Raw genomic sequence first — 24493 nt, 5'->3', positions numbered from 1 at the left:
TGCAGTTATCTACTGTTAGCTTGGCAGCAGTAGCTCTCGGGGGCAGCTGCACTCCTTCTTTACCTCTCATATTCTACTGGTAACAAAGGCGAGACAACAAGAGAGGGGTGATGGGTGCTCAGGCAGCAAGCCCGTCAACAATGAACTGAACTGGTTTTGTTTTTATTGGATATTTGTTGCTAACAACCTGTCTAACTACCGATTTATTTCTTCTCGTGCGCGAGCACAGTTTAAAGTTCATTGATGTAGGTGAGCTGTGGACAGGTTTTTAATCTCGAAGCTTTCGATTTTCTTACAAAACATAAGCAGAGTATGTTGGACTTCGAGCACTAAAGCCGAATGACTGAGGAGAAACATTCAGACCCGTCTTCAACAACACTGGTGAGTTTCTGTCTGTGTAATTATATTTTATATGGAGATTTTGTCTATATTTGGCATTTTAACAGGTGCACTTTGCTGGATTCCGCGAGCACCTGTTCCTTCTGTGGAATATGTTGGGATACAGTGACAGTGTTAAACTTAACTGTGGTTATTTTAAAGACCGTATTAGCGCAGAGTTTTCTGTGGTTTTATGCTATCTTTTCAGATTATATTTCAGAGACTGTTATGGACTCATAAGTCCATTAAGTGCTCTAGTCTATAAACAGTGATTGTTTTGTATTCACTACATAAGAAGATTGTTTTTCACAGTAAAATCATGCTTCTTTGTAGGATCATCCACATCTGGCGGGTCTTAATGTGGGCATTTTTATATAGCCTATTCATAACCTCATGGTAGTATGCTCTCTCCTCATATCAACCAACTCTGTTTCTTTCGATCTCCATGAGAGCCCACCGCGCTGTTTGTGTGTGTATGTTTTCCTTTCTGGCACACCTTTTCCTGTCTCCTCTTCCTGGCCAACGTGGAGCTTCCATCCACATCACAAGTATTGATGCTGCTGAGGTAGAGAGACTCTCTTAAAGCCCCCATACCCAATTTATATACACACTCAATCCATTAGGCTTCAGACCAGATGGCATAATGTGGACACACACACACAGAACACTGTGCTAATGGACGTCCTCTCTAAAGGCACTTAAGTATTGTTCTCAAGCTGGATTGATTTAGGGGATGACACCATATCTGATATGTATTGGATTTACAGGATAAATACACTGAGTGAAATGAATGAGTGGCCCACTGACCCAGCCTGAGCATCTGTATGGTCCAGCAGACTGGAGCATGCAGCTATTGAGCTAAACAGGTCAACAGAAATGTACACAAAAGAGATGAAATCTGTTGGCCACTGCTTGAAAGAAAGCAATGTCTGGAACATGACCTTAAAGTGTGTTGTTTTATCTGCAAGTGCATTAGAGTGTTTTATTTTAACGTCTACACAAGTTCTTTGTGAGCAAACACACCCTCCTGTTAAAGGTTTATAAGTTACTCCTGTGGACGGTGATGATAACTGGAGTGAGATGTGGAAAGACCTGCTTCTACACACACACACACACACACACTGCTACAGCTCCTGATGGGTTAATGCTTCTAATTCTGAATTATACCTCAACATATTTCTAAGAACTGTAAAGTACTTAAAAACTCAAAAAAACAAAAAACACATAACGTGACACAGAAACATAAGACAAGGATGGGGTTAGGGGGGTGATTGTTGTGTAGCGCTGTTTGATTTACCTTGTTGAAATGTGAGACTCTTGCTTTTCTGTCTCCTTGTTTAAAGCTGTGCATCGTGTACATGCCCTCCAAACCTGTCTGACTAGCTGGTGCACTCTTTCAGTAACAACTGTCTACTGGTGTTTGTGTGCGGTTGACTTTAGTCAGATTCTGAGTCAAGGAGCTATTATGGTCACAGTGACTTGTCTGTTTGCATGTGTAAGTATAATAAAGATGACAAATATCTTTAAAATGTGGTTTCCCTGAGACAGAACAGCTTATGTATTTATTATACCAAGCCTTCAATCTTTTATTAAAACTACACTAAAACTGTCGTCAATAGTGGTTTTTGATAGGGGCGACATGGGCGGTTGCGTGGTGGGGGCGGTACCACGGGCATCTCCAAAAGAAGTTGCTCGTACTCATGCTGCCCCGACATCAGCCAGCACATTTTGGAGATGGCATAGGCACCTATCAGTTTTCTGCCGCCCATTTGCGGGGAGGGCGCCCTTCCCAAAGTAAACTTTATTGTCATCTCCGCTACATAAAGTCCAGTATATAGAGAGACGAGACGACGAGGCTCCAGTTACAGCAGTGCAAGTAAACAAACAATAACTATAAGAAGAGTAAGAAAATAAATATACACTTTAGGCGTAGGGGTAAAGGGATCAATAACAATTTAAAATGTATAATTTACAGTTTGATGATTTAAAGTCTCACACACAACCGGCCGAAAGGGGAGGGGTGTGTAAGGTGTAGGTCTATTAGGTTATGTTGTGGTGATCCTCGGGTTGGGGGATGGGTGTTCATACTGGAGTGCAAAATTAAAACCAATGGAAGATGGACAAGAAAAGTTCAAAGCCATCAGGTGCTCAGTTTAGAAAAAAGAGAAAAGTAGAGGAGGAGAAACGAGCAAAGCAGACGTGTCATTGGATAATGGCAGGTCATCCTGAAACAATCAGAATCAGAATACTTTATTAATCCCTAAGGAAATTATGTGGGTTACAGTTGCTCCAAGAAGAAATGGTAAAAATAGTAACAGTAACAGACTAAACTCCAAACAATACATTATGTTACAGATTTTACACATTTAAGAAATAGCACTAATATATACAGATCACTCAGTTATAAATATCAAGAATTAACAGAGGTGGTTATAAATAAATATCAAGAAAATTGGCAAGAATATTACAGAGTAGAAAAGAGTGTGTGTAAAAAGGGTGTAATTATTGCAGTCGTTGGAGCTATTTGTTCTTTATTTTTATTATTTTGAAATTTGTTAAAGTTTGTTGTTAGTTCACTTATATTTTGGGGTTTATTTACAAGTTTATTTGTAGGTTAATATTTGTTTCAGTGTTTTGTTTGTTTGGTGTTTACCTTGTTAAATTAGTCAGTAAGAGCTGTAGGACCATTTTGTTTCTATAAATAAAGAGACTGGTATAGGACCAGCATGCACTGGGGTGGGCCTATGTTTTTTTTTACCAGAGCAGGAGAAGCAGCAGGATGTAACAAAAAATGGATCTTGTTATTGTTTGCCAAACTGGATGAATGAACCATAAAAACGCAACCTTCAAGGTTGGACAGTGGACTTCTTTTGCCTGCATACAAAATATTATCTCAGTGCAGCAGTGGCTTGTGGACTTTTAATTGTGGGATGTTTGGTTTGTCAAACAAAGGAAATGCCACTACAGCAGTGTTCAGTGTGTTAGATGGAGGAGTTGTACAGGGAGATGGCAACGGGCAGGAATGATTTCCTGTGTCGGTCAGTGGTGCTTTTTGGTAATCTCAGTCTCTCGCTGAACGTGCTCCTGTGGCTAGCCAGTACGTCATGGAGTGGGTGGGAGGTATGATCCATGATTGCCCTTATCTTGGACAACATCTACCTCTCTGACACCACCCAAACAGAGTCCAGCTCCATCCCCACAACATTACTGGCCTTGTGGATCAGTTAATTTCATCTGTTGGCATCTGTGACCCTCAACCTGCTGCCCCAGCATGCAACAGCATAGAGGATGGCACTGACCACAACAGAGATACAACAAGATAACATAAATTAGTAGGGATAGTGAAAACTTCTGTGTACGTTTGCTAGCCACTTGGCTATGATAGTAAACAGTTGACACTGATGTAGTTACTGAGTCAGACTGTGTTCAGCACAATATTAATTAGTCATTGTCAATTGTTGATTTGTCCTATTCTCATTGTCTGATGAATTATAATGGCTGTTTGTAAGCTGTTTGCAAACTATACATTCTCTCTCTTCATGTTTATCTGGTTAAATTCAGTATGGTTCCAACAACAGTTTTTACAGTAAAATATGTTTTACATGTATATACAATCCTTAATATACATATATACATAAAATATACAAATATTTTAATGTGGGGAAACATTGCTCAGACTTTTGAGATTTCAGAGAGGCCGAGGTGTTATCCTGGTAGAAACAGCTATCAGCAGCACACTGTGGTTATAAAGGACATGGTCAGCAACAATCCTCAGGGAGGCTGTGGTGTTTAAACGATGTTCAGTTGGTACTAAGAGGCAAAGTGTGATAAGAAAATAGCTTCACACCATTAGACCAGCAGTCTTAACTGTTGATGAGACAGGATGGATCCATTCTTTCATGTAGTTTACACCAAATTCTGACTTTGAGAGCCAAATGTCAAACCAGAAATCAAGAGTCATGAGACCAGACAGCAAACTTCTAATCTTCTACTTTCCAAGCCTCAGCTTTCTGTTCTTAGCTGATAGGACCCAATGTGGTTTTCTGCTGCTGCTTCAAGGTTTTATGTGTTGAGCATTCAAAGTTGCTCTTCTGCATACCTCAGTGTGTGACGAGTGCTTGTTGTTGCCTATTAGGTCGAAGCAGCCTGGGCATTCTCCTCTGACATCAATGAGACATTTTCACTCAGAGCACTGCCGCTGAATATTTTGTGTTTTTTCTGATGTTCTCTGTAAACCCTAGAGATGTCTGTGTGGAAAGAGTAGATCAGCAGTTTCTGAAATATTCAGACCAGCCAGTCTGGCACCAATAACCATGCTACATTCATAGCCACTTAGATCACCTTTCTTCCTCATTCTGATGCTCAGTTTGAATTTCGTCAGGTCATCTTAACTCTGTCGACATGCATAATTGGGTTGAATGAATTGCTGCCACATGATTGATTGGTTAAATATTGGCATTAATTGAAAAGGTGTACGTAACGAAGTGACCAGCGAGTGTAAAAACTCATCATAACTGTGGTTTTCACTGAAAACAATCAACGTGTAAACACAGGGTTGCAGATTGTCACAACAAGGAGCACTCCAATAATTAGTATAGTAATTATAGTAATTGAATCTCTTTGATAAGACCCTCACTGTGCAGTACAGTCTTCAAGCCTAAGCTGCTCCTGGAAAGCTGCTCCTCGGTAACCCCAGCTAAAGGTTGTGTCTCTTTCCACTTGTAAACTTGGTGGACTGGCCCTTTAATAATCTGCTAAAGCGAAAAGTGAATCAGCTGTGCTTAAGGTGACTTATGATCAGTTACTCTTTTGGCTTCCATAAATCTTGTTAAAACTTAACAAGTAATCCATATTTGCTCATCTATGAGTCATTTACGAGACGCTCCTGCTTACAGCACCACATAAACATGGATTTGTCAGCATTTTAAATGCTCGAGAGATTAACCAGCTAATCAAAAGTGTAACCGCAGAGTTAAAACGGTCTAGAAAATCGGAATGCTTGCAGCTACACGCTCAATTTATTCACCAAAGCGATATACAAAGCAGTGCAGAAATAACGTGTTTTTCAGGATCTCTTTTCTTCATGACTCAGTGCATGACTAAGCTTGCTTTGATTTGCTATTGCATCAGTTGTCGCGCACACAAACAGGCACATTTAAAAAAAAAAAAAAAACCATATGGTGAGAGGAATCTGCAGCGTGGACATTTGGTCACCCAGAATGGAAAGGGACTACCACATTGCTGTCATCACGTTTCTTTTTATAGACACTTTTTAAAAAAGCTCTGGTTTATTCGCTTCATTTGAATGACCAGAGTGCTTTGAATATGGAAACTTCCTCGAGTTTCTCTATTTAAAAGATTAGGTCTCTGCAGATTTACTGCAGGCGTGACGTCAGGGTGTATGTGTGAGAGACCAACGTTTTCACAACTGTAAAGTACTCCAGTTAACATCCCTAATTAACTTTTTTTTTTTAAGTTGAGTAATACACGAGTGATGGTGATATTTGTGAAGGGAGGAAAACACAACTGTCGAGGATGTGCTCATTCTCTGAACACAGATGTGTGTGAGGCTTTGAAGCTGGCAAGTCAACACGGGAGACGGTTGAGTGGTTGTTGATGCATTAATATTAACTATTAATCAAACTGAACTGGTGTAACTTGATCACATGATCATGGGGGCTCGTTACACAGATACAGCACACAAAAGAAGAAATGCTATTTGTATTTCTGCATCTACACTGCTCCTCTGCACAGAAGTTCTTCTATTTATAAGAAAAGGCCTTGCGTAGCTGCTACTGACATCAGGTATGCCCAGCATCCCTGTTCTGAAGCCATTAAAACAGCGAATAAACACTGTGCAGTGCAGGATGTTTCTTTAGGAGCAGCTAAAACACTCTCTACCGTCACCATACAGTTGCTAGAAACTAATGAGCTTATTACAGTGTAAAGTTCATTCTCTTCTGTGGCCTTGCAGAGGGGGGTTTCTACATAAGAACTCAAAGTCCTACTCAGCGCTGGTATTCACATACCGAGTTATGTAACATCGATTTCCTCTCTGTAAACATTTATTTCTTTTTACTCCTCAGGAGATGATGACACGCTCACATTAACAGTCACAAAAGCCTGGCCTTTGATAGGTCAGGGCAGGGAGTGAAGCACATCAGAAGAGACGTCGTCCTTCCTGCCACCATGTCCGTCCAGGAACCGCCGACATCCACTTCTCCCTTCAAACCCGAGGCCAAGCCAAGGCCGGAGATTCCTCCAAAACCACAATGCAGTTCCCCTCCTCTTTTAGAGAGGGACAGCAATGTCAGACGCTCTGGAGGGAAGGTCAAGAGGATTGTGAACCAGTTCAGCAAGCAGGAGTCCACCGAAAGGTTGGAACCGGCCACCAATGGTACTGCAGAAGTCAAGCCAGTTAGACAGTCCAAGAGGCCTCCTACGATAAAGCCCAAACCCCGGGTTAGACTGCAGCTTCAGAAGGAGGCAGAGCAGGCAGCACCGCCGCTACCAAAGAAGAGGAGCCGCTTGGCGAAGAAACAGAAGGAGCTTGGGGGAGGAGAGGAGGGGGACAGAAGCAGCGTGGAAGGAGGCCGATCAGGTAAAGCTTTGGGAGAAGTATATGGGAGAAATACCTCTATCTTGAGTTTAATTTATTATTTTAATTTCTGTTGATTGGAGTTAAACTACAGGTTTTGGCACAGATATAAAGATGATCAGAGTGCAGTAAGGTTAGTGTTTAAAAGAAGCAGAAATGCATTCTTAATGCAGTTTCATATCAAAAGCAAGTGTCACCTGATTTACTAGAAACTAAACGTGTTTAAACATTTACCTCCAATTAAAAAAATCTCTTGCAACAGCTGGTCAAAGATCAGATGACAGCAGTAATTGTTTTATCTTGTGATGTTATGATTTCCTGTCTTTATGTCCCTTCACACGCACAGTTAGCATAATTAGGCTAGTTTCACAGACTTAGTGTAGCATAAGATCACACATGAATTATTAGACATTTTGTCTGATGCAAAAATTGTGTGTGTGTGTGTGTGTGTGTGTGTGTGTGTGTGTGTGTGTGTGTGTGTGTGTGCGCATTTAACAACTTGGCATATGAGTGTTAAATGTGTAAAGTCAAATGTGCAGCGTAATCAGTGAGCTCTGAGGTGTGGTTGTGTTTGAATGGTCTGTCCCATAAAAGAAGTCAGTCAGCTGATCCTGTGTGTGTGCGTGCTCTTGAGAGCAAGGAATGTGAAAGCAAAAAGTTAGGTGTGCTGTGTTTACTTTCCGTTGGAAAAGACAGAGGGATCCTAGAGGGATCTCTCTCTTTGTTTAAGCTGCAGTGACACTTTTCTTTGGTGTATCATGGTGAAACTCAACTGAGAAGAAACCCAAAGAAATTAAGTTGCATTGGTACTGATGTGAGATTTGAATTTTCCATTCCAACATACAATATCACTTCCCTTGTTTTGCTTCCTTGTTCAAACAGAAAACATTTAAACATGACCTCACTGAGTCTTTGAGTGAATATGGCTAAAGCATGCAGTCAAGTTTAAAAATAAATATTCCCGTTAGGGCAGGGGAGGGTCAGAATTTATTCCGGCACACCCCAACAACCACAAGTTTTATCTTTTTATGTCAGCATTAGTAAAAACAAACAAACAAAAGAACCCCAAAACAGGGATTTCATTCATTTTAAAAGATTAAATAAAATGGATCTAAAGCGAAATTATTCTGTTGCAGTACCTGGGCAAAATATAACAATATCACAGTATACAATAAATAAACAACAGAGTTGAAATAGAAATGTCACAGGGACATAGTGAGGATCTTCTACTGTGAGATACTTCAACAGTAATAAAAAAAATTAAAATGAGTTTAAGTTGAAGAAGAGTAGATGTTAAAGAAATGTTTAGGGATAATAAGCTCATTTTAAATTGTTTATATATTTATTGTGTTTCAATATTAACAAAGAAGATTTGCTAGTGTAAAAAAGATTTGAAAATGGTGATTGGTGAAATTTAATATAACTTGCAACCGGTGCCTCGATTATGTGCTAGTGGCCAATAACCAGTTACAAATCAAATGTGCAGTAAGTGAATCTTTTCTTTTGTGGACGCCTGTTGTGCAGTGTATTGAGCTGAATCGGTATCTGTGTAGGTGCATCTGATTGTTTTGGGGAGATTCCACTCGTTTAACTCTCAGGAAATAAAGGTGGTCCAACACCACCATCGCTGATGTCACCAGCATGGCAAAGTGCATCAGTGTCCTTAATGGTTTAACTGGTGTCACAACCCAGCTCATAGGAAGTGACAATCAAGAGGGAGACCACACACAGGCTTTTAAAGGTTGTAAGACATATTTAATGAAATTAGGTAAAGCAACTTAAAGACAATTTAAAGGACATAACAGCCATAACTGAAACTTCCAAATGAACATGATGGGTGCCAGACAGAGAGAGAGAGAGCCAGAGCCCAAAGCCAGCGCCCTGCTGGTTCAGTCAAGGTGTCTTTATATACACTGGGACTGGCCTCTCAGGTGTGCTGCATCAATAATTGGGTCAGCTCCACCTACCTGCAAGAAACAGGTAAAAGAAAAAGCAAAACACAAGGCCAGCCCACTGGCCGTCACACTGGAAAGTTTCCAAAACTGTCCTTTATTTCCCAGCTTTTTTAGATGCTTACTTGCTGACCCCTTTAACCATCTTTCCAGTTCACCACTCTCTTTCCTCCACATCCTCCATTTCCTTTTGTCAGTATTGAATTTTCCCCCATGCGATCCTCCAAATGTTTCCATGAATATTTGAAGATGCGTGCTGACTCAACGGTGCAGCATGTCCGTGTGAAGCATTTATGGGAAGAGAAGATGGGGGGGAAGCAAAGCTCTTAATGAAAGTGTACCTTTCTATCTGAGGACACAGGAAGTGGGCAGAAAGCAGCCATTCACACCCATTAGCTCAGTTTTGTTTTGTTTTTTAAATTGCAAAATAAGGAAGAAACTAAATATTAGAGAAGTTCACTATGATTTTACTTTCTTCCCCTTTTGAAAACATTTCAAAACAATTCATGTGTTTCTTATGTTTTACGCAGAGCCTGATGGAAAGGAGGTTGAGGTTGAGCTTACTGGAGGAGGTAAAGTGGAGGCGGAGCACACTCATGACAGGGCTGTCAGCCCGTGCTGCGCCCCGAACTGCAGCTGCATCTGCCACCTCCAGCGGCCTGGCATGAAACTAATATGGGTGCCCGTGAACATGGAAGATGTTGGGGAGGAGGGTGGAGAGGAGGATGAGGAAGACTGGGAAGATGAGGAAGTAGAGTTTGTGGATGAAGGGGACAGTGAGGCAGAGGACACAGAGGACACTTTTGCGATTGAGGAGGATGAGGCGTTGAAAAAACAAAAAGCAAAGTTCCACGAGTCGTTGAGTGTTTTGATTGCGGACAACCAGAGGAGGCGTTCGGACCCGGGTCCTCACTTCATTCTTGCCTCGCTTGCTATCACTCGCTCCGGGTCTCCCCCCATTCCCCCAAAACGTATGCAGTCACCGCAAATTCAGCACGGAAGTGCCCAAAATGAAGAAGAGAATATTTACGAGGCCACGCTTCCATTGATTTACCCCACTTCTAAAAACAACGCAGTCGAGTGTAAGGAGCTGGATATTCCTCTAATCAAAGTGTGCAAACTAGGCCGTCGGTCCAAACTGACCAACAGTCAGTCAGATCCCACATCCGAGTTTCAGAAAGAGGGAGAAACCATAGTGACCCCGGACGAAGTTCCGCCTGCTATCCCCCCGAGGATCCCTTTGAACCAGGACAGTCGTAGCCAAACAATACCCAGGGGCGGCATTCCTCTTCCCATGCCCACACCGGAGGAGGGTCACTTGTTGCGACCCTCCTCCCCCAGTGGCTCCGCCACCACTGGACTGAGCCCTCAGCGACCCCACACTCCACCTCCACACAGTTCCCTCCAACCTCAGAGACTCGCACCACCACCACCAAAGGCAGATCCCAGGAGGCTCAGCACTGCCTCAGCGCAGTCCCTCACACTGAAAAAAGGTCTGAACGAGGATTATGTGCGCCTGACATGAGCTGTGAATGATGCATACAGGTAATGTCTGTTTAACTAAAAGCAGCCATGTCTTCTTTTACTAGGGGAGGAGAATGGAGGGAAAGAGGAAGAGAAGGAGGACACAAGCGAAGAAAAGTGAGTCAGCATCTTTACCTTTCCATTTTAAAAGGATATGTGTGGAAATATTTTATATTTTCCTCATGCTCAGATAAAATTACACAAATATATGCAGTATATTTCCGAAGATGCTCTTAAACAAAGGCGCTTTTCCCTCCTGTTTGAGTAAAACCTGCTAAAAAATACAGTAGGAGGGCTCAAGCTACAAATGGATAAACAGGGTAGAGCGCATTTAGAGAAGAGCTAACACAATGTCTTTATATAAGAAAAATAAAGATTTTCACCTGGATTACCCTTTAAACCAGCCTTTATATTATTGAGAGTATTGACAGATTAATAAGGGGGCATTTGTAAGTTGTTAACCCTTTTCTCCAATGTCATGTCCCCTGACAGGAGGAATTCTCTCAGGAGGAAGATTGGGTTCATTTTCGACGCTCGTCTGCAGGATGGTAAGGCTGACACTCAAAACAAACAAGCCACAACAAGCCCAGATCTATCAACTGTAACCCTGTTTCCAAAACAAGTCCATAAATGATTCAACTTCTGATAAACATGCCTTTACATTTACAAGAATCCGCTCACAGTCCACACGTCTTTATCGCCACAGGCTAAAGTTGGAAAAGTCGGTCAGGTCACACCTACAGGCATGTGTGGCTGCGCTGAGCAGGGATTTTGCCATCATACCTGAGAGGATTGCTGGATGATGATTTGGGGCAACACTGTGCTGTCTAGTTTTCATTTTTGCATCAGAAACTGTTAAATAAACAAATTTTTTTTTTGGACGTAGTTTCGTAGGATATTTGCAGACAGTGAAGCTAAGATTCAAAAAAACATTGGAAATATTGGAAAGTCCAGTTGTTCTGATCGTGTCATTGCCTGGCTGTCTTTGTGTACAGTCGGAATTCACTGCCTGGGTCACATTTGTGAAGGCGCCACTAAAAGCTCAAGAGCACATGCAGGTTTTGGAGCAACAAACAAATGCCACCTGCATTACGTCAGATTAAGGAAAACTCTTTCTTGTCACCTTGTCACATTCTCCACATACTGAAACTCCAAGGCTGGTAAAACATGAGTACAGGTGCTAACAGGAAGTGCCTGCAAAACCTTTCACCCACTAAAAAACAGTCCTTATGAACTGTTGAGCAGCTGAAATCCTGAAGCATGAGAATCTTTTCACTGGTCTCAATGTCGAGTGTCATTAGACATGCTTCTGTCCCTACAAAAAACTTTTGATATGTAGTTCCAGTTAGACAATTTCAAGCGTTTGCATTGGATACAGGTTTATGTCATTACTAGTATCTTAAATAGGAAACACATTTGGTGAATTTTACTATGAGCCATAATATTTGTCTCCATTTAATCAGTTTCTTTGCACATTATCGTCAGTGTGATTGAATCTGATGATATTCATCTGTATTTTCATCGACTCCATTAAGATGTATTGTATGTTGTCCTAATTCCAAAGTACCTGAGGCAGTAGATCATGTACTATATACAGCACTGTCTTATTTGCTCTCACTGAACAAATCACTGATTGTACAAAGTAATTTATAACTTTATTATTTGTCACTCGAATGCATTTTAATGAAAAGGATGCAGTTCTGACATTTTTTAGGCTTTACCTCCCAGCAGGAAGTGATGCTGCTGGGAAACTCTTCGCCAAAGAGTGACGGTGACAGTGTTAAAGCTAAGGCATGAAAATTGAAGAATAGCTTTAAAGTAGCAATAAAATTCAAGCTAAAAGAAAAGGAAAGCCTAAAACATAACCAAAAAGTTAAACGAGTAGTTCTTGGTTTACTGATAACTGATTATGCAGGTCCACTGGGAAGCAGAGTGATTGATGTTTATGAATATATGTAGTAATCAGGAAAATGTTTGATTCTTTTCCCTGTTTCAGAACCTCTCTACCAGACGTACCGGGCTTCTGTCATTACAAAGGAGATCCGGCGCCAGACAGTTTGCCGTAACATCAGCAAAACTAGTGCGGACTATGCTATGGACCACCTCGGTCGTCGCCCCGGAAACGGGTTCGGGACTGGTAATGGAGGACCGAGGGGCAGCCCGGTGCCCACGCCGGCTCAGAGCACTCTGTGGCAGGAACTCCCAAATGTGCGGGACAGCGGGGTGCTGGAGAATCTCAGCTCTGACCAGTGCAAGTACCAGGAGGTGAGGGAGTGGAGGAGAGGAGATGATAATGCATGGCAGAGAGGCTCCATAAAGACAAATCAATAAAGGCTGAAAGGAGAAATCTGAGATGCAGGATCAAGTTTTAAAACACATCTTAAACGAATAATATAATGCTTTTATATGAATTAGAATCCATTTAGCCACACTGTCTAACTCATTGCTATTACATAATATTGATTCACCCGGTATGAAGTTCAGAAAAGCTTTTACAGTTAGTTATAAAGCTGTAGTGCCAGTAACAGAATTTGTAAAGGTAAATAACCTTTGAAGTACTGATACAGGCTTAAATACACCCCTCACTTATATTTAGTGAAATGACAGGTTGCACATTGACTCGACATTTTTGATCGCCATCATCAAGCATCTGGCATCATTCTGGCTGTATATTTGATTACTTCTCTGGGCAGAATTGCTTCATTTAAATTGCTTGCTTTGTGTTATAAATCCGTCTTTTAAGCATAGTCTACATGAGGTCGGGGCATTAAGAATGGCCATGCCAGAAGCGTAATGCTTGTTTGCTTTATCTAACCCAAAACCAGTATGATGTGTGTTTGGGATCATCCTCTTAAAGGACCCAGCTGTGTCCAAGTTTCAAGTATCTAGCTGTTGATTTGAGGTGAAGTTGAAGAATTTGGAGGTAGTCCTTTTTCCATTATTCGAGCCACTTTATGCAATATACTGGTACCACTGGCAGCAGAGCAGCCGCAGAGCTTGATGCTACCACCACCATGCTTACCATGCTCAACAGCTGATACAGTGTTCTCAGGTTTAAACTCCTCATCTTTGCTACTCCAAACATTCCTCTTGTCATCGTGGCCAAATAGTTCAGTCTTGGTCTCCGTGTATTATCCATGTATTTGTAAATTTCAGTTGAGCCTGATTTTGGAGCGGAAACATATTTCTTGGTCGACACCCTCTCAGTTCATGGTGAAACTGGCTTCACTGTGGACAGGATGCTGGTGTTCAGCAGTTTCCAGTTCCTCACAGGCTTGAGCCTTGGTGGTTCCTGGGTGGTTCTTGCTTATCAGATTCTTCTGATCTGAGGGTGACAGTCGTTTGCTGACACATCCATACAATTGTTTGAAATGATGATCTTGGATTTTAGTTGTTTACAAATAGCTCCCAAGAGCCCTTCACAACCTGTGTAACTCTTCTTACTTATAAAAAAAAAATCATATATAAATCATAAATATTTCCTCTATAAACATGAAAACTGCAGTTATCCTGCTTTTTGTGTCATCTTGATTTCCTTTAATGTGCAGCTTTGTTCACCTTCTTCCTGACAGAGTATGTTTGAGGTCCTGACATCAGAGGCCTCTTACTTGCGATCTCTTCATGTTCTGACTGAACATTTCATGGAGAGCCGGGAGTTGGAAGAGACGATGATCATCAGAGACAGGAAGACCCTCTTCTCCAACATCCTGAGGATCCGTGAGGTTAGCGAGAGGTGAGGAAAAAAAGGGTCAAGGGAGATAAAGAAAGAACAGAAACTCCAAAGTGATTTATGATTTGAAGTGCCGCAAGGTCACTTGTTGAAGATGAAACTGGGACAGGAATGTAAAGTTTGTTCTTTATGGTTCAACGGGCCTGTGCACAGTTTTCTGCAAGTTCTGAAAATTTGTTATCTGACTGAACAGATTCTTGAAAGACTTGGAGGACCGCATATTTCAGGACGTGGTGTTCTCTGACATTTGTGATATAATCAACTACCATGCCCAGCACAACTTCCCCGCCTACATTGACTACGTACGCAACCAGATCTACCAGGAAAAGATGTTCACTGAGCTCATGTAAGTAACCAGAGTTTCACTTGAATCAGGTTCAGACTTTCTGAGAATTTCCGTAGCAACGATGAGAAAGGATTGTAAGTAGTGCAGGCTGGCAGGGTACCAACTGTGTCAACTGGAGACAAAGTCTTACCTTATGTTTACTTTTGTGGTGTATTTACAGGAAGAGCAACCTGCAGTTCAGTGCAGTAATCAGTCGTCTCCAAGAGTCGCCTCAGTGCCAGCGGCTGCCCTTCATGTCTTTCTTGCTACTGCCGTTCCAGCGAATAACACGCATCAAAATGCTCATTGAGGTGTGCAGCATCACCCAGTTTTCACTCTCTATGCCTTAGCATATGTCACTGGTCACTTTATTAGGTACACTGGTTCCACTGTTAGTTAACATAATTGCAGCCAATCCCCAACTCTCTGTCAACAGTATTCAGGGCCATTGATCAGTGCTCATGACACATACATATTAATGATCAATTCACTTTGATGAGTGATGAAAGGTTTCCCCCATTGCAATAGAAATGTCCACATGATTGGAATCATCTTTCTGGGCTTAACTTCAAATATCTAATCAGCCAATCACAGGGAGACAACTCAGTTCAAACAGAACACCAAAGTAGGGAAGAAAGATGATTAGAGCAACTTTGAACGTGGCATGGTTCTTGGTGCCAGACAAGCCTGGTCAGAAACTGCTGATTTACTGGGATTTTTCCCACAAAATAATAACTGAGATAACATCTCAATACAACCAAGGTATGCAGAAGAGCATGTCTGAACACACAAGCAAATGGGCTCCAGCAGCAGAAGACTGCACCAGGTGCCGCTCCTGTCACCTGATAACAGGAAACTAAGGCTGCAATTTGTCTGGGCTCAATATTAAACAACAGAAGATGCGAGAAATGTTCCAGGCTTGATAAATCTCAGTTTCTGCTGCAACATTCAAAACAACATAAACACAGTTGTATAAATATTTCAGGATTCACAGTCACCAGATGTCAACCAGTAGAGCACCGTTAGGACATGGTGAACCTAGAGATTAACATCATGGATGTGCAGCAGACAAATCTGCAGCAACTATGTGAAACTGTCATGTCAACATGGACCAAAATCTCTGAGGAATGTTTCCAGCACCTTGTTGAATCTATGTCACAAGTAATTAAGCCAGGTCTGAAGGCAAACTGGAGTCAAACCTGGTACTAGTGAAGCCCTTACTAACTAGGTGGCTGGTGAGTGCATGTTTAGGCCACAGAGTGACAAATTGGTTATTTGCTTCTGCTTCTCTCCTGAGAGGAAAAAGCTCAGCAACTCACAGATGAGTGACAGCCTTTGTAAGCTTTACGTGCTTTACTTAAGTGCCAAACAAAACGCCACAGTACATTGTGCATAGCTGACCCTTCTCTCCTGATGGTCAGTGAAAGGCAATAGCACGAGTTCATCACGGTGTTCGGATGTGTGGAATGCCCTCATTCCAGCGTAATCTTACACACTCTATCCTTCGCTGATCCTTTAACCTATAAGCAAACACACAGACTCACCTCGCCCCAGTTTCACAACCTTGCTTGTGTTTTGGTGGAAAAATGTCTCCTGGTAATGTTGTTTGTCTGTTTGCAGAAATAGAAAGTTGTTGTTTGTTGTTTCAGAGCATCCTGAAGAGAACAAAAGAGGGGACGAAAGAGGAGCAGACAGCCTCAAAGGCTTTGGCCTCTGTGTCCAAGGTAAACACGCCTCACTCCTCAACCGCCCTTCTGCCTGCAAATGCGGCATATTTGAGTCTAAAGTGTGCCGTATGCTTCTGGAAATTAGATGTTAGCTATTGTCTGAATGAAGGATTTCCTACTGAATCAACTCAATGAGTCACAGGTGCCATTGAGGGCAGTGGCAGGGTGAGATTAGGTTTATGAAAAGAGCCAGAGGAATAAACTTGATGCTCCAAGTGAGACACACACGGTTTTATACAAGGACGGTTGAGAGGAGGTTTTTTGTTGTTGTTTGTTTTTTTTTTAAGCGTGAAAATAAAAGGGATCTACTAACTGATTTCATCATTTTGTTTCAGATCATTGATGTGTGTAACACAGAGGTGGGAAAGATGAAACAGATGGAGGAGCTGATTCATATCTCTAAGACACTGGAGTTTGACAAGCTCAAGGTAACGGCAGTGTTGACGTTTGTATTCAGCTTATGTGATCTCTTTTATTTTGAAGAGTCGTAAATGCCACCTGTCCTCTTCAGGCCATCCCCATCATCTCCCAGACTCGATATCTGGAGAAAAAGGGAGAGCTCCAGGAAATGTCCAAAGGAGCGACTCTCTTCAACATGAGGGCAAAGTTCACTCCCGTCTACTTCTTCCTGTTCAACGACCTGCTTGTCATCGCTGCCAAAAAGGGGTTAAGTTCAAAAACAAAACTGACACGACATAAAATGCTCTTAATTTGTTGACCCATCGTTGATGCATTATTGATTCTTTCTGTTAGATTCTGATTAGAGTTTAAAGTGTACACTGAATTTTTCAGATGTTGTACACATCAGCAAAGCGATGCATTCACAGTCCCTTCACAGGTTAATAAATGCATCTTTCTGCTTCTGTGACAACAGCTACATAAAGTTGCTTGATGTCAGTGGATATCAAAGCTTATCTGTAAACTGGAGATATTTACTAGCCTCAGCTTTATGCACTAATTCAGAATTATACATTTTGGTTAATCATTAAACACTAACAGTAATTATAATGAGTCACGGGGGAGGAGTGGTCTGTGCACTCTTCTCACTGGTTGAATATTTTATATTGATGTTCTATATGTAGCAATGGACCTAATGTCTTATGTCAAGTTGTCACAGTACAGGAAAAAGAGTCATTGACCACAAAAAAAAGATGGACTCTTTAGTTCTTTACCCCTTGAAATCCTGCTAGGAGTAACCCTTGAAGCTCTTTTCTGAACCGAGTGGTTTCTGTCATGTTTCAGGACTGCTTATAGAACAAAAGGACTCAGTGTGGATTAGACATTAGTGAGGGTGGTCTCTGCCTATGCAGCTACCCTTGGAAAAGCCCAGAAACTATTCTAATACTTGCCAAACTATTACATCTTTATTGATATATAGTGAGCTTGTTACAGTGGAGGTCGCCGAATGTCGTCTTTATGGGGAAAGAGTTAAATGCGTGTCATCACTCGTTTAAATAACTTCAACTCCCTAAAATTTAAGGGAAGGTGGTGCCAAAGGTGCTAGACGTTAAGAGTATACACATCACGCGCTATACCTGCTTCCTGCTAGACCCGTTTTCCTTCTCATATTTTTCTTGTAATTACTTTTTGTCTACATTGTCTCAAACAGCACGGAGCGTTTTGTGGTGCTCGACCATGCCCATCGCTCTCTGGTGCAATTGCAGCCAATAGAGGAAAGCGGGACCAGTGGGAGCCCCTTCGAACACTGCTTCAATCTCACACTGCTGGAAAACCACCAGGGACGCCTGTTTGAGCGACTCATCAAAGCTTCCTCTCAGTGAGTGGTCGTGTGTGTGTGAACAGCATGTACTTGACTCTAACATCTGCAGTATGTTGAATGAAAATAAGGGAAAAACTAGACATGAAGTCAAAGTCCAATTCAAGTAGTTCATGCTGTTTGCATAGAAGCAGCATGAATTGGGTAATTTGACTCATGTAAAAGAAACATTTAATTTCCTAAAAGGAAAAATTATAGATGAACTGCATGCCAATCAGAGTTACTCAAAGGTTATGTGAGATGGAAATGAGAAATTAGATCCACCAAGAAACAGTTCTGGCCTAAAAGTGTAACTAGATTACACTCCTGCCTGGCCACTCCTTGAAAATGTTGCCCTGGAAGAACAGCTGTTCAAAGTAAAAGCTTATGAGCACAAAGAAAAACATTCACACTACATTAAAAATGAAGTGAAATTATGAACCAAATACAACAAACACATATGCAAAGTCCTGCCCTCCTGATTCATGCCTGGGAGCCAGTTTGGAGAGCATACAAGCTGATGTCCTGGATTTTGACAGACTTGCTACAACCGGCTTACAGGGAAGTTAAACATTAAAAAAAGGATGTTTGTCATTTCAAACAATTTTCATTGTGATGTTTGTTTATTATATGCATGGTTGGCAAGGTATCATGTATCTTAATTGCCCCTTGCTGATAAATTCTCTGACTTTGACTTGATGACAACAGGATCTGACGGAAACATTGTTAGGATGTTTTTGCAGGTTATAAAATATCCCCAGTGTTATGTGATCCAGAGCAATCAAAAACATGTCCAGGATGTGATTGAGGCCAGAGAATCCATAATGCTCTATGCAAAACTTTTTCTCTGTTAAACATTGAGGATGTGTTGTTGGTGCGTTTGGTGACATAGTTTTCCTCTAACACCATCACAGTAAAATGCAAATATTGGTCACTATGCTAATAGTATAATGTGTGACTCCAGGGAATAAATCCTTCAAATTTAGTACTTAGGCCAAAAACATCTAATGTCGATCCATTCGTGTATCCACTTCTGCTTATCCAACTCAGGGTTGCAGTTAGGCTGAAGCCTGTCTGAGCCGTCATAGGGTGAGAGTTGGAGAGCACTCTGGACATTTTGCCAGTACAGTGGTTAGCGCTGTACAGCACAGTAAAAAGCTCCTGGCGTCCTGCGTGTTCTCCTTGTGTCTGTCTGAGTTCTCTCTGGTATTTCCAGCTTCCTCCCACAGTCCAAACACACGCCTGTTTGTTTAACTGGTAGTTTTGGCGACATATCAAGGTTAAACTCAAGATCTCTCGACCAAACCATTATAAAAGTGATTTGCTAAACTTAAATGAACCTAAATACAATGCTGGGAACATTTTTCAGAGATGTGCCAAAATGCAATGTGAGGATTTTTAGATTCAGAAGACTGTGGGACATGTTGAGCCTCGTAAAGGCGTTGAGCAGAAACAGGTTGCTATGGTTTTCTGTGGACCTCTGCTCCGCACACCTTGAAGGAGGTGAAAACTCTTCCTACTGCTACATCGGGAATTACACGTCACTGGTATGAGACTAAGCTGTGGCCGTCTCCATCAACAGGTCAGACATGGACAGGTGGATGGCAGCTTTCCCCAACACCGCCAACCAAGAGAGAGATGATAAGGAAGTGATTTACGAGGACTGGGGTGAGGACAAGCGCATACAAAATTCACACACACCGAGTGTTATGCGAGTTATGAAAGTTTACAATTATATGTGTCTGTGGATGGCAGACTGTCCTCAGGTGCAGTGCGTGGAGCAGTACATCGCCCAGCAAGCGGACGAGCTCAACCTGGAGCCCACTGAGATCATCAACGTCATCCGCAAAACCAACGAGGGTAAGAGCATCGTGTGGGAAACGTTTATTTTTAGAAAACAAGCTGTGGCAGCTGAAACCGAAACTAATTATTATTATTATTATTAACATTAGTTACACAGAAAAAGTTACATGTACTAACATGACTTTGTATCACCTCCCTTTGTATCACTCTGCTTGTTTATATGCCTCCACCCCCATAACTGCCTCCATCCTCCAACCCTCGCTTTAGCAGTTTATTTGCTTTGACTTTCTTGCATGAACGACGTAGAAACCGCCAATATCTCCCCCTTGCCTTGTTTGTCCTCTCCCCACTCTCCTCCCCTTCCTCCCCTCTTTTTTTTCTCCCTCCCCCCGAATAGGCTTGTACGAAGGAACCCGCCTGTCGGACGGTCAGAAGGGCTGGTTCCCCGTAGCGAATGTCATCGAGATCACAAACGAACACGTGAGGAGGAGGAACCTCCGGGAGCGCTACAGAGTCATGCAAGCCGCAACTTTGGTTGCAAACAGCAAGACCCGCACCCTTCAGTAAATGTTTACAGTAAATGACGTGGACACTTTTGAGAAAGACAATTACTCAGGGACTGCGCCACGTGAGCTGCCAGTTTCTAGCAAACAGGAAATGAAAGGTAAAAGCAGAAGGGCGACCACAACGAGACGGCGGACACACACTCGAGCTGCTGCAGCATGTGCTACTTCAGCAGAAGAAACAGAAAGTATGTGACAGCAGAGGATTAGCTTACATATCTCCCTAACTGCAAGGATCCACCTCTTCCTGTTTTCCGTGCAGCCCCACACCAACACCTCTTCACAGACTGCTGTGCCAAACTCACATGCCAGTCATTCATGGCATTGCTCAGACGCTCGTACGCTCAGACAGGAGCTGGGTGTTGGCTGGAAACATTTAGTTGTCAATACACAAACAATGCCCTGTTTTTAAGTGCTATGTGACACTTGGTTGGCCGGATTAGAGAAGAGAAGGAGTCTTAAAAAAAAAAACCAAAAAATCCCCCAAATGCATCTCAGCTGAAAGATGTTAACGTTTTAAAATTTCACCAGAAAACAGACATAAAATCAGGAAGTGCCTTTTAATTGAAAACAGAAGTACACAATTGTGAAGTACGGGGTTTATGCTTTCAGCATGTGCAAACTGTGCTTGAACTTTATGTTTTTTATGTTTTTAGTAGTTGTGCTTTTGACTAGCTTGTTAGCTTGTCAGTACCCACTGTGGAGTGGTGCTGTAGCTCCCCCTGCAGGGCATCAGGAAATGGGGTCTGGTCTGTATAGTATGTTGTAAATTACAACAGGGTGATTCTCCTTCAGGACATATTTTAATAAAACCTTTTGTCTTTTTAACTGGCTCTTTGTTTCTCAGTAACGTTTACTGAACATTATAAAGTTCTCGTCTGTCAGAGGAACCTGTGCAAAATCAAAAACTGGGTAAAGTGCAAATACAATGCTCAAACACAAGAGCCGAGAACAGAAATATTGAGCACAGTCACTGTGTGATATCAACATCCATAAGGCTCAGGAGCACGTCCACGGCATCGCCCTCCAAATCTGAGAGCCTCTGTTCCTTTGCTTCCATAAACCCTTCAAAGACACTCACTGTGCTCTTGATCACTGGGGATGTCTTCAGGGGAACGGCGCTACTTCCTAATGCAAGTGGAGCTTCAGCTTCCTGGTGTGTTTGAGGGCTTGGGCATAGCAGGGGACCAGGAGGAGTGTTTGCAGTTTCATTTCGGTTTTGGGCCTTCAACAAGTCAACATAATTTATTTTTAATTGACTCGAGAGAGTGTCAGCGACTTCAAGCTCTGCATCTGACCAAACCGTTCCCTCTATCAGTGCACCACGAGCAGGTTTGTACCCCTCCTCACCATCCTTAGCACAAGGATGACTGAGGTTTGAGTCGTCGTCCATTTGGTAGTGCAGTTTCAGCAGGTTAGTAACGGCCTGGTCCTCTTCCTGTGTAAGCTGGAGGACAACCTGCCTTGGCTGCATCTGAGGGTGAATGGTTTGTGTTCTCCAAGTGGGACTACCCAGATCTCTAGTGGGGTGTGGTCCTGATCTGAATGGGTCTGGGCGGTTTGGTGGGGCCAGGCAGGCGGACATGATGGGTCGTGGCGTGTTGAGCTGCAAGCAATCAAATACCTGAGAGAAATGAGATGAAAGAAAGAACAGCTGTGTGTCGCTCCAAAAACAACACATTTGTTCCCATTTCTTTTGCACCTTTCACTGAATCAAATAGTGTTAACTCGGACAGGCATCAAATAGTATTTTGGCACCAGGGTGTCCTCGGGGAGACCGTGGCTCAGGGGGTTGGGAAGCGTATCTGTAACCGGAAGGTCGCCGGGTCGATCCCCGGGCTCTCTGTCCTGGTCGTTGTGTCCTTGGGCAAGACGCTTTACCCTACTGCCTACTGGTGTTGGCCAGAGGGGCCGATGGCGCGATATGGCAGCCTCGCTTTTGTCAGTCTGCCCCAGGGCAGCTGTGGCTACAACCGTAGCTGCCTCCACCAGTGTGTGAATGTGAGAGTGAATGAATAGTGGCATTGTAAAGCGCTATATAAATCCAATCCATTATTATTATTATTAAAAGACATTAAGGAAAATTAGCAAGTGGAGCATGAAATAGCAAGTGGTGAACAATATCTGAACCTCGTGTCTTTAAGAATCAGGTGAAAAACATCCAACAAAGACCTAACACATATCTACTGTTCACTGAAGCATCATCAGAAATGGTCTAAGTGGAAGGGTGGCTGTCAAGAAGCCATTCATAATGAAGAAAACGGGGATAAAACAGAAGAACTGCACTGATGGAGGGATGAATCAAATGTGAAACTTTCAGTTCAAATTGTTAATAATGCGAGGAGAGAGGTACGACAATAAGTGTCTACAGCCATTTGTAAAACATGGTGGAAGCCTGTCATGCAGTCGCATCACAATACACCAGCACAAAACCTGACTGAACGACTCAAAGAATAACTAAAAGAAAACACAATTATCATAAGGCGTTTGATGAGTGCATTTTTCTATGTGGCCTAACTGAACACAGTTATTAAAACGCTGACACACTGGACTCTTTCCTGTAACCACACAGCGATTATGAAATCTGATTAATATGATAAGTTAATTTCCACAGGATGGTACTTCAGTTTGTGGATGTATTGAGTAGAGGACGATGGGTAAACAGAAGTGGAGGCAAAATGTAGTTTACAAAAGACCAACAATATTTTTTAAAGTTATTTGAGAGTGAAGTCTTGATGACAGACTCTGACAGAGCATTTAGTTATACTTAAGCTGTGGTATTGTTGTGTGGGACTCTGGCCCCTGGAAAGCCATACAAGTCTTTATTTGGGCATGCAGGAACTAATCCTTAGAAAATGAATGAGTGTGAAAAATGGAGCTTCTCCACAACAGTGTGTTTTGTTGGTGCAGTTATGAAATGGTCTCTCACTCACCTTTAACCCACTGAGTCTATTAGGGATCCTCCTGCCACAGCACACGGTGGGGTCAGTGTAGAAGAACTCTGCAGGCGTGGTGGGGTGAGCTGGGGAGAAATCAGGGAGTCCTCTCAGAGGTTGAACAGCTGGATGAAGCTCCCCTTGAGCCGGTTTAGGTAAAAGTGACTCACCTGTTTGAGCGTTTTCTTGACTGTGGCGTGGGAGACCTGCGGCCCTGTACAGCGGCAGGAAGGAGGGGTGGTACAGGGTCCTGTTGGACAGAGGGGGCAGGACCGTCTTCCTGGGCTTCTGATGGAGGACAGACGATGAAATCACCACCGCTGACCCGCAGGACCTGCGCATGCAGTCCAAGTGAGCTAAAGAGTGATGTCACAGAACACTCACCGATAAATGCTCCTCGCTGTTCATGGTGGTTCAGCTGTGTTGCTCGAGAGGTAAGGGTAGCAACTACTCATAAACTTAACTTGTTTATGCGGCGTTAAAAGAAGTCGGGGTAGCGACACCTGCTGACTGACGTATGAAACGCAGTGTGACTGCATATATGTATTTCCGGTCATGCTCTTAATATTTGTAAACATTAAAATAGGATCCGGAGAAAAAAAGTAAATGTCTCTAATAAAGTGTTTAAATTCACATTTTTAATCAAATGGTATAAGAAACCATGTAGTGCATGACTTACAGCAATTAATCAGGCCGACGTCCTCTTAGATAGTTTACAGAGTTCCAAAACATGTCGTTGTTTTTTTTTGCGCAATATAAACGCATGAGTCGCTTTATTAGGTTCACACATAACCACCCCATGTTGTGTCGCTTGCTGGATTTTATACTTATTGGGCTACATACTTCTTTATTATGCAGGCTATACAGTGCATAAATCAAAATTCACATGTTTTATGTAACTGAAATGTTTAATTATCTGGGCTAAAGAAAAATAAAGTTATAGACTAGTTCTATGAAACGTGTATACTTATTGCATTTGGTATATTTTAACCATATATATAGCATATTACAGGGATGTAACACCAGCATATGTGAAAACATGGCTTTGATTTTTGGGGGGGGGGGGGAAGAAAGAAAATTAAACGTTGGAGAGCCATAATTATTCATTTCTACCCCTTTTTTATGACCATGAGTTCCTTACAATGAAATGTCGACAATCTCTAACATCTTGTGTCAGAAACAGTCAAAAATGATGCAAAGT

General features: G+C 42.3%; 2 protein-coding genes across 4 annotated transcripts; one reads left to right on the top strand and one right to left on the bottom strand.

Moving 5' to 3' along the window:
* Positions 1-68: 68 nt before the first annotated feature.
* On the top strand, positions 69-20360 carry arhgef15b (Rho guanine nucleotide exchange factor 15b). Its single transcript, XM_085137673.1, has 16 exons — positions 69-381; positions 6465-6979; positions 9459-10421; positions 10518-10569; positions 10945-11000; positions 12449-12717; positions 14025-14185; positions 14376-14528; positions 14689-14818; positions 16157-16231; positions 16570-16662; positions 16746-16900; positions 17844-18011; positions 19573-19658; positions 19746-19850; positions 20191-20360. Exons 2-16 carry the CDS (start codon positions 6568-6570, stop codon positions 20358-20360), a joined length of 3048 nt encoding a protein of 1015 aa, XP_084993799.1. The 5' UTR covers positions 69-381; positions 6465-6567.
* A 966-nt stretch (positions 20361-21326) lies between these two features.
* LOC146521929 (uncharacterized) lies at positions 21327-24253 on the bottom strand. 3 transcript variants are annotated; one of them, XM_085137718.1, is made up of 3 exons: positions 23463-24253; positions 23290-23378; positions 21327-21980 (listed from the first exon to the last, which is right to left on the bottom strand). In XM_085137718.1, exons 1-3 carry the CDS (start codon positions 23632-23634, stop codon positions 21327-21329), a joined length of 915 nt encoding a protein of 304 aa, XP_084993844.1. In that variant the 5' UTR covers positions 23635-24253. The 3 variants fall into 3 exon arrangements, with proteins under 3 accessions (XP_084993844.1, XP_084993835.1, XP_084993827.1); XM_085137709.1 differs by having other exon boundaries at positions 23290-23580; positions 23677-24253; XM_085137701.1 differs by having other exon boundaries at positions 23290-24253.
* Positions 24254-24493: the final 240 nt, after the last annotated feature.

Source organism: Neolamprologus multifasciatus, chromosome 3 (assembly GCF_963576455.1).
Source record: "Neolamprologus multifasciatus chromosome 3, fNeoMul1.2, whole genome shotgun sequence".
In the NCBI taxonomy this organism is placed as follows: domain Eukaryota; kingdom Metazoa; phylum Chordata; class Actinopteri; order Cichliformes; family Cichlidae; genus Neolamprologus; species Neolamprologus multifasciatus.
This window is presented reverse-complemented; position numbering and strand designations above follow the sequence as displayed.

Excerpts from the sequence above, each read along its gene's own strand:
- LOC146521929 (XM_085137701.1), bottom strand. The coding sequence starts at position 23,634 with ATGCGCAGGTCCTGCGGGTCAGCGGTGGTGATTTCATCGTCTGTCCTC. Across the intron at positions 21,981-23,289 it reads ATAGACTCAGTGGGTTAAAG|GTATTTGATTGCTTGCAGCT; the intron begins GTGAGTGAGAGA and ends CATTTCTCTCAG.
- arhgef15b (XM_085137673.1), top strand. The coding sequence starts at position 6,568 with ATGTCCGTCCAGGAACCGCCGACATCCACTTCTCCCTTCAAACCCGAG. Across the intron at positions 11,001-12,448 it reads CGACGCTCGTCTGCAGGATG|AACCTCTCTACCAGACGTAC; the intron begins GTAAGGCTGACA and ends TCCCTGTTTCAG. Across the intron at positions 19,659-19,745 it reads AGTGATTTACGAGGACTGGG|ACTGTCCTCAGGTGCAGTGC; the intron begins GTGAGGACAAGC and ends TGTGGATGGCAG.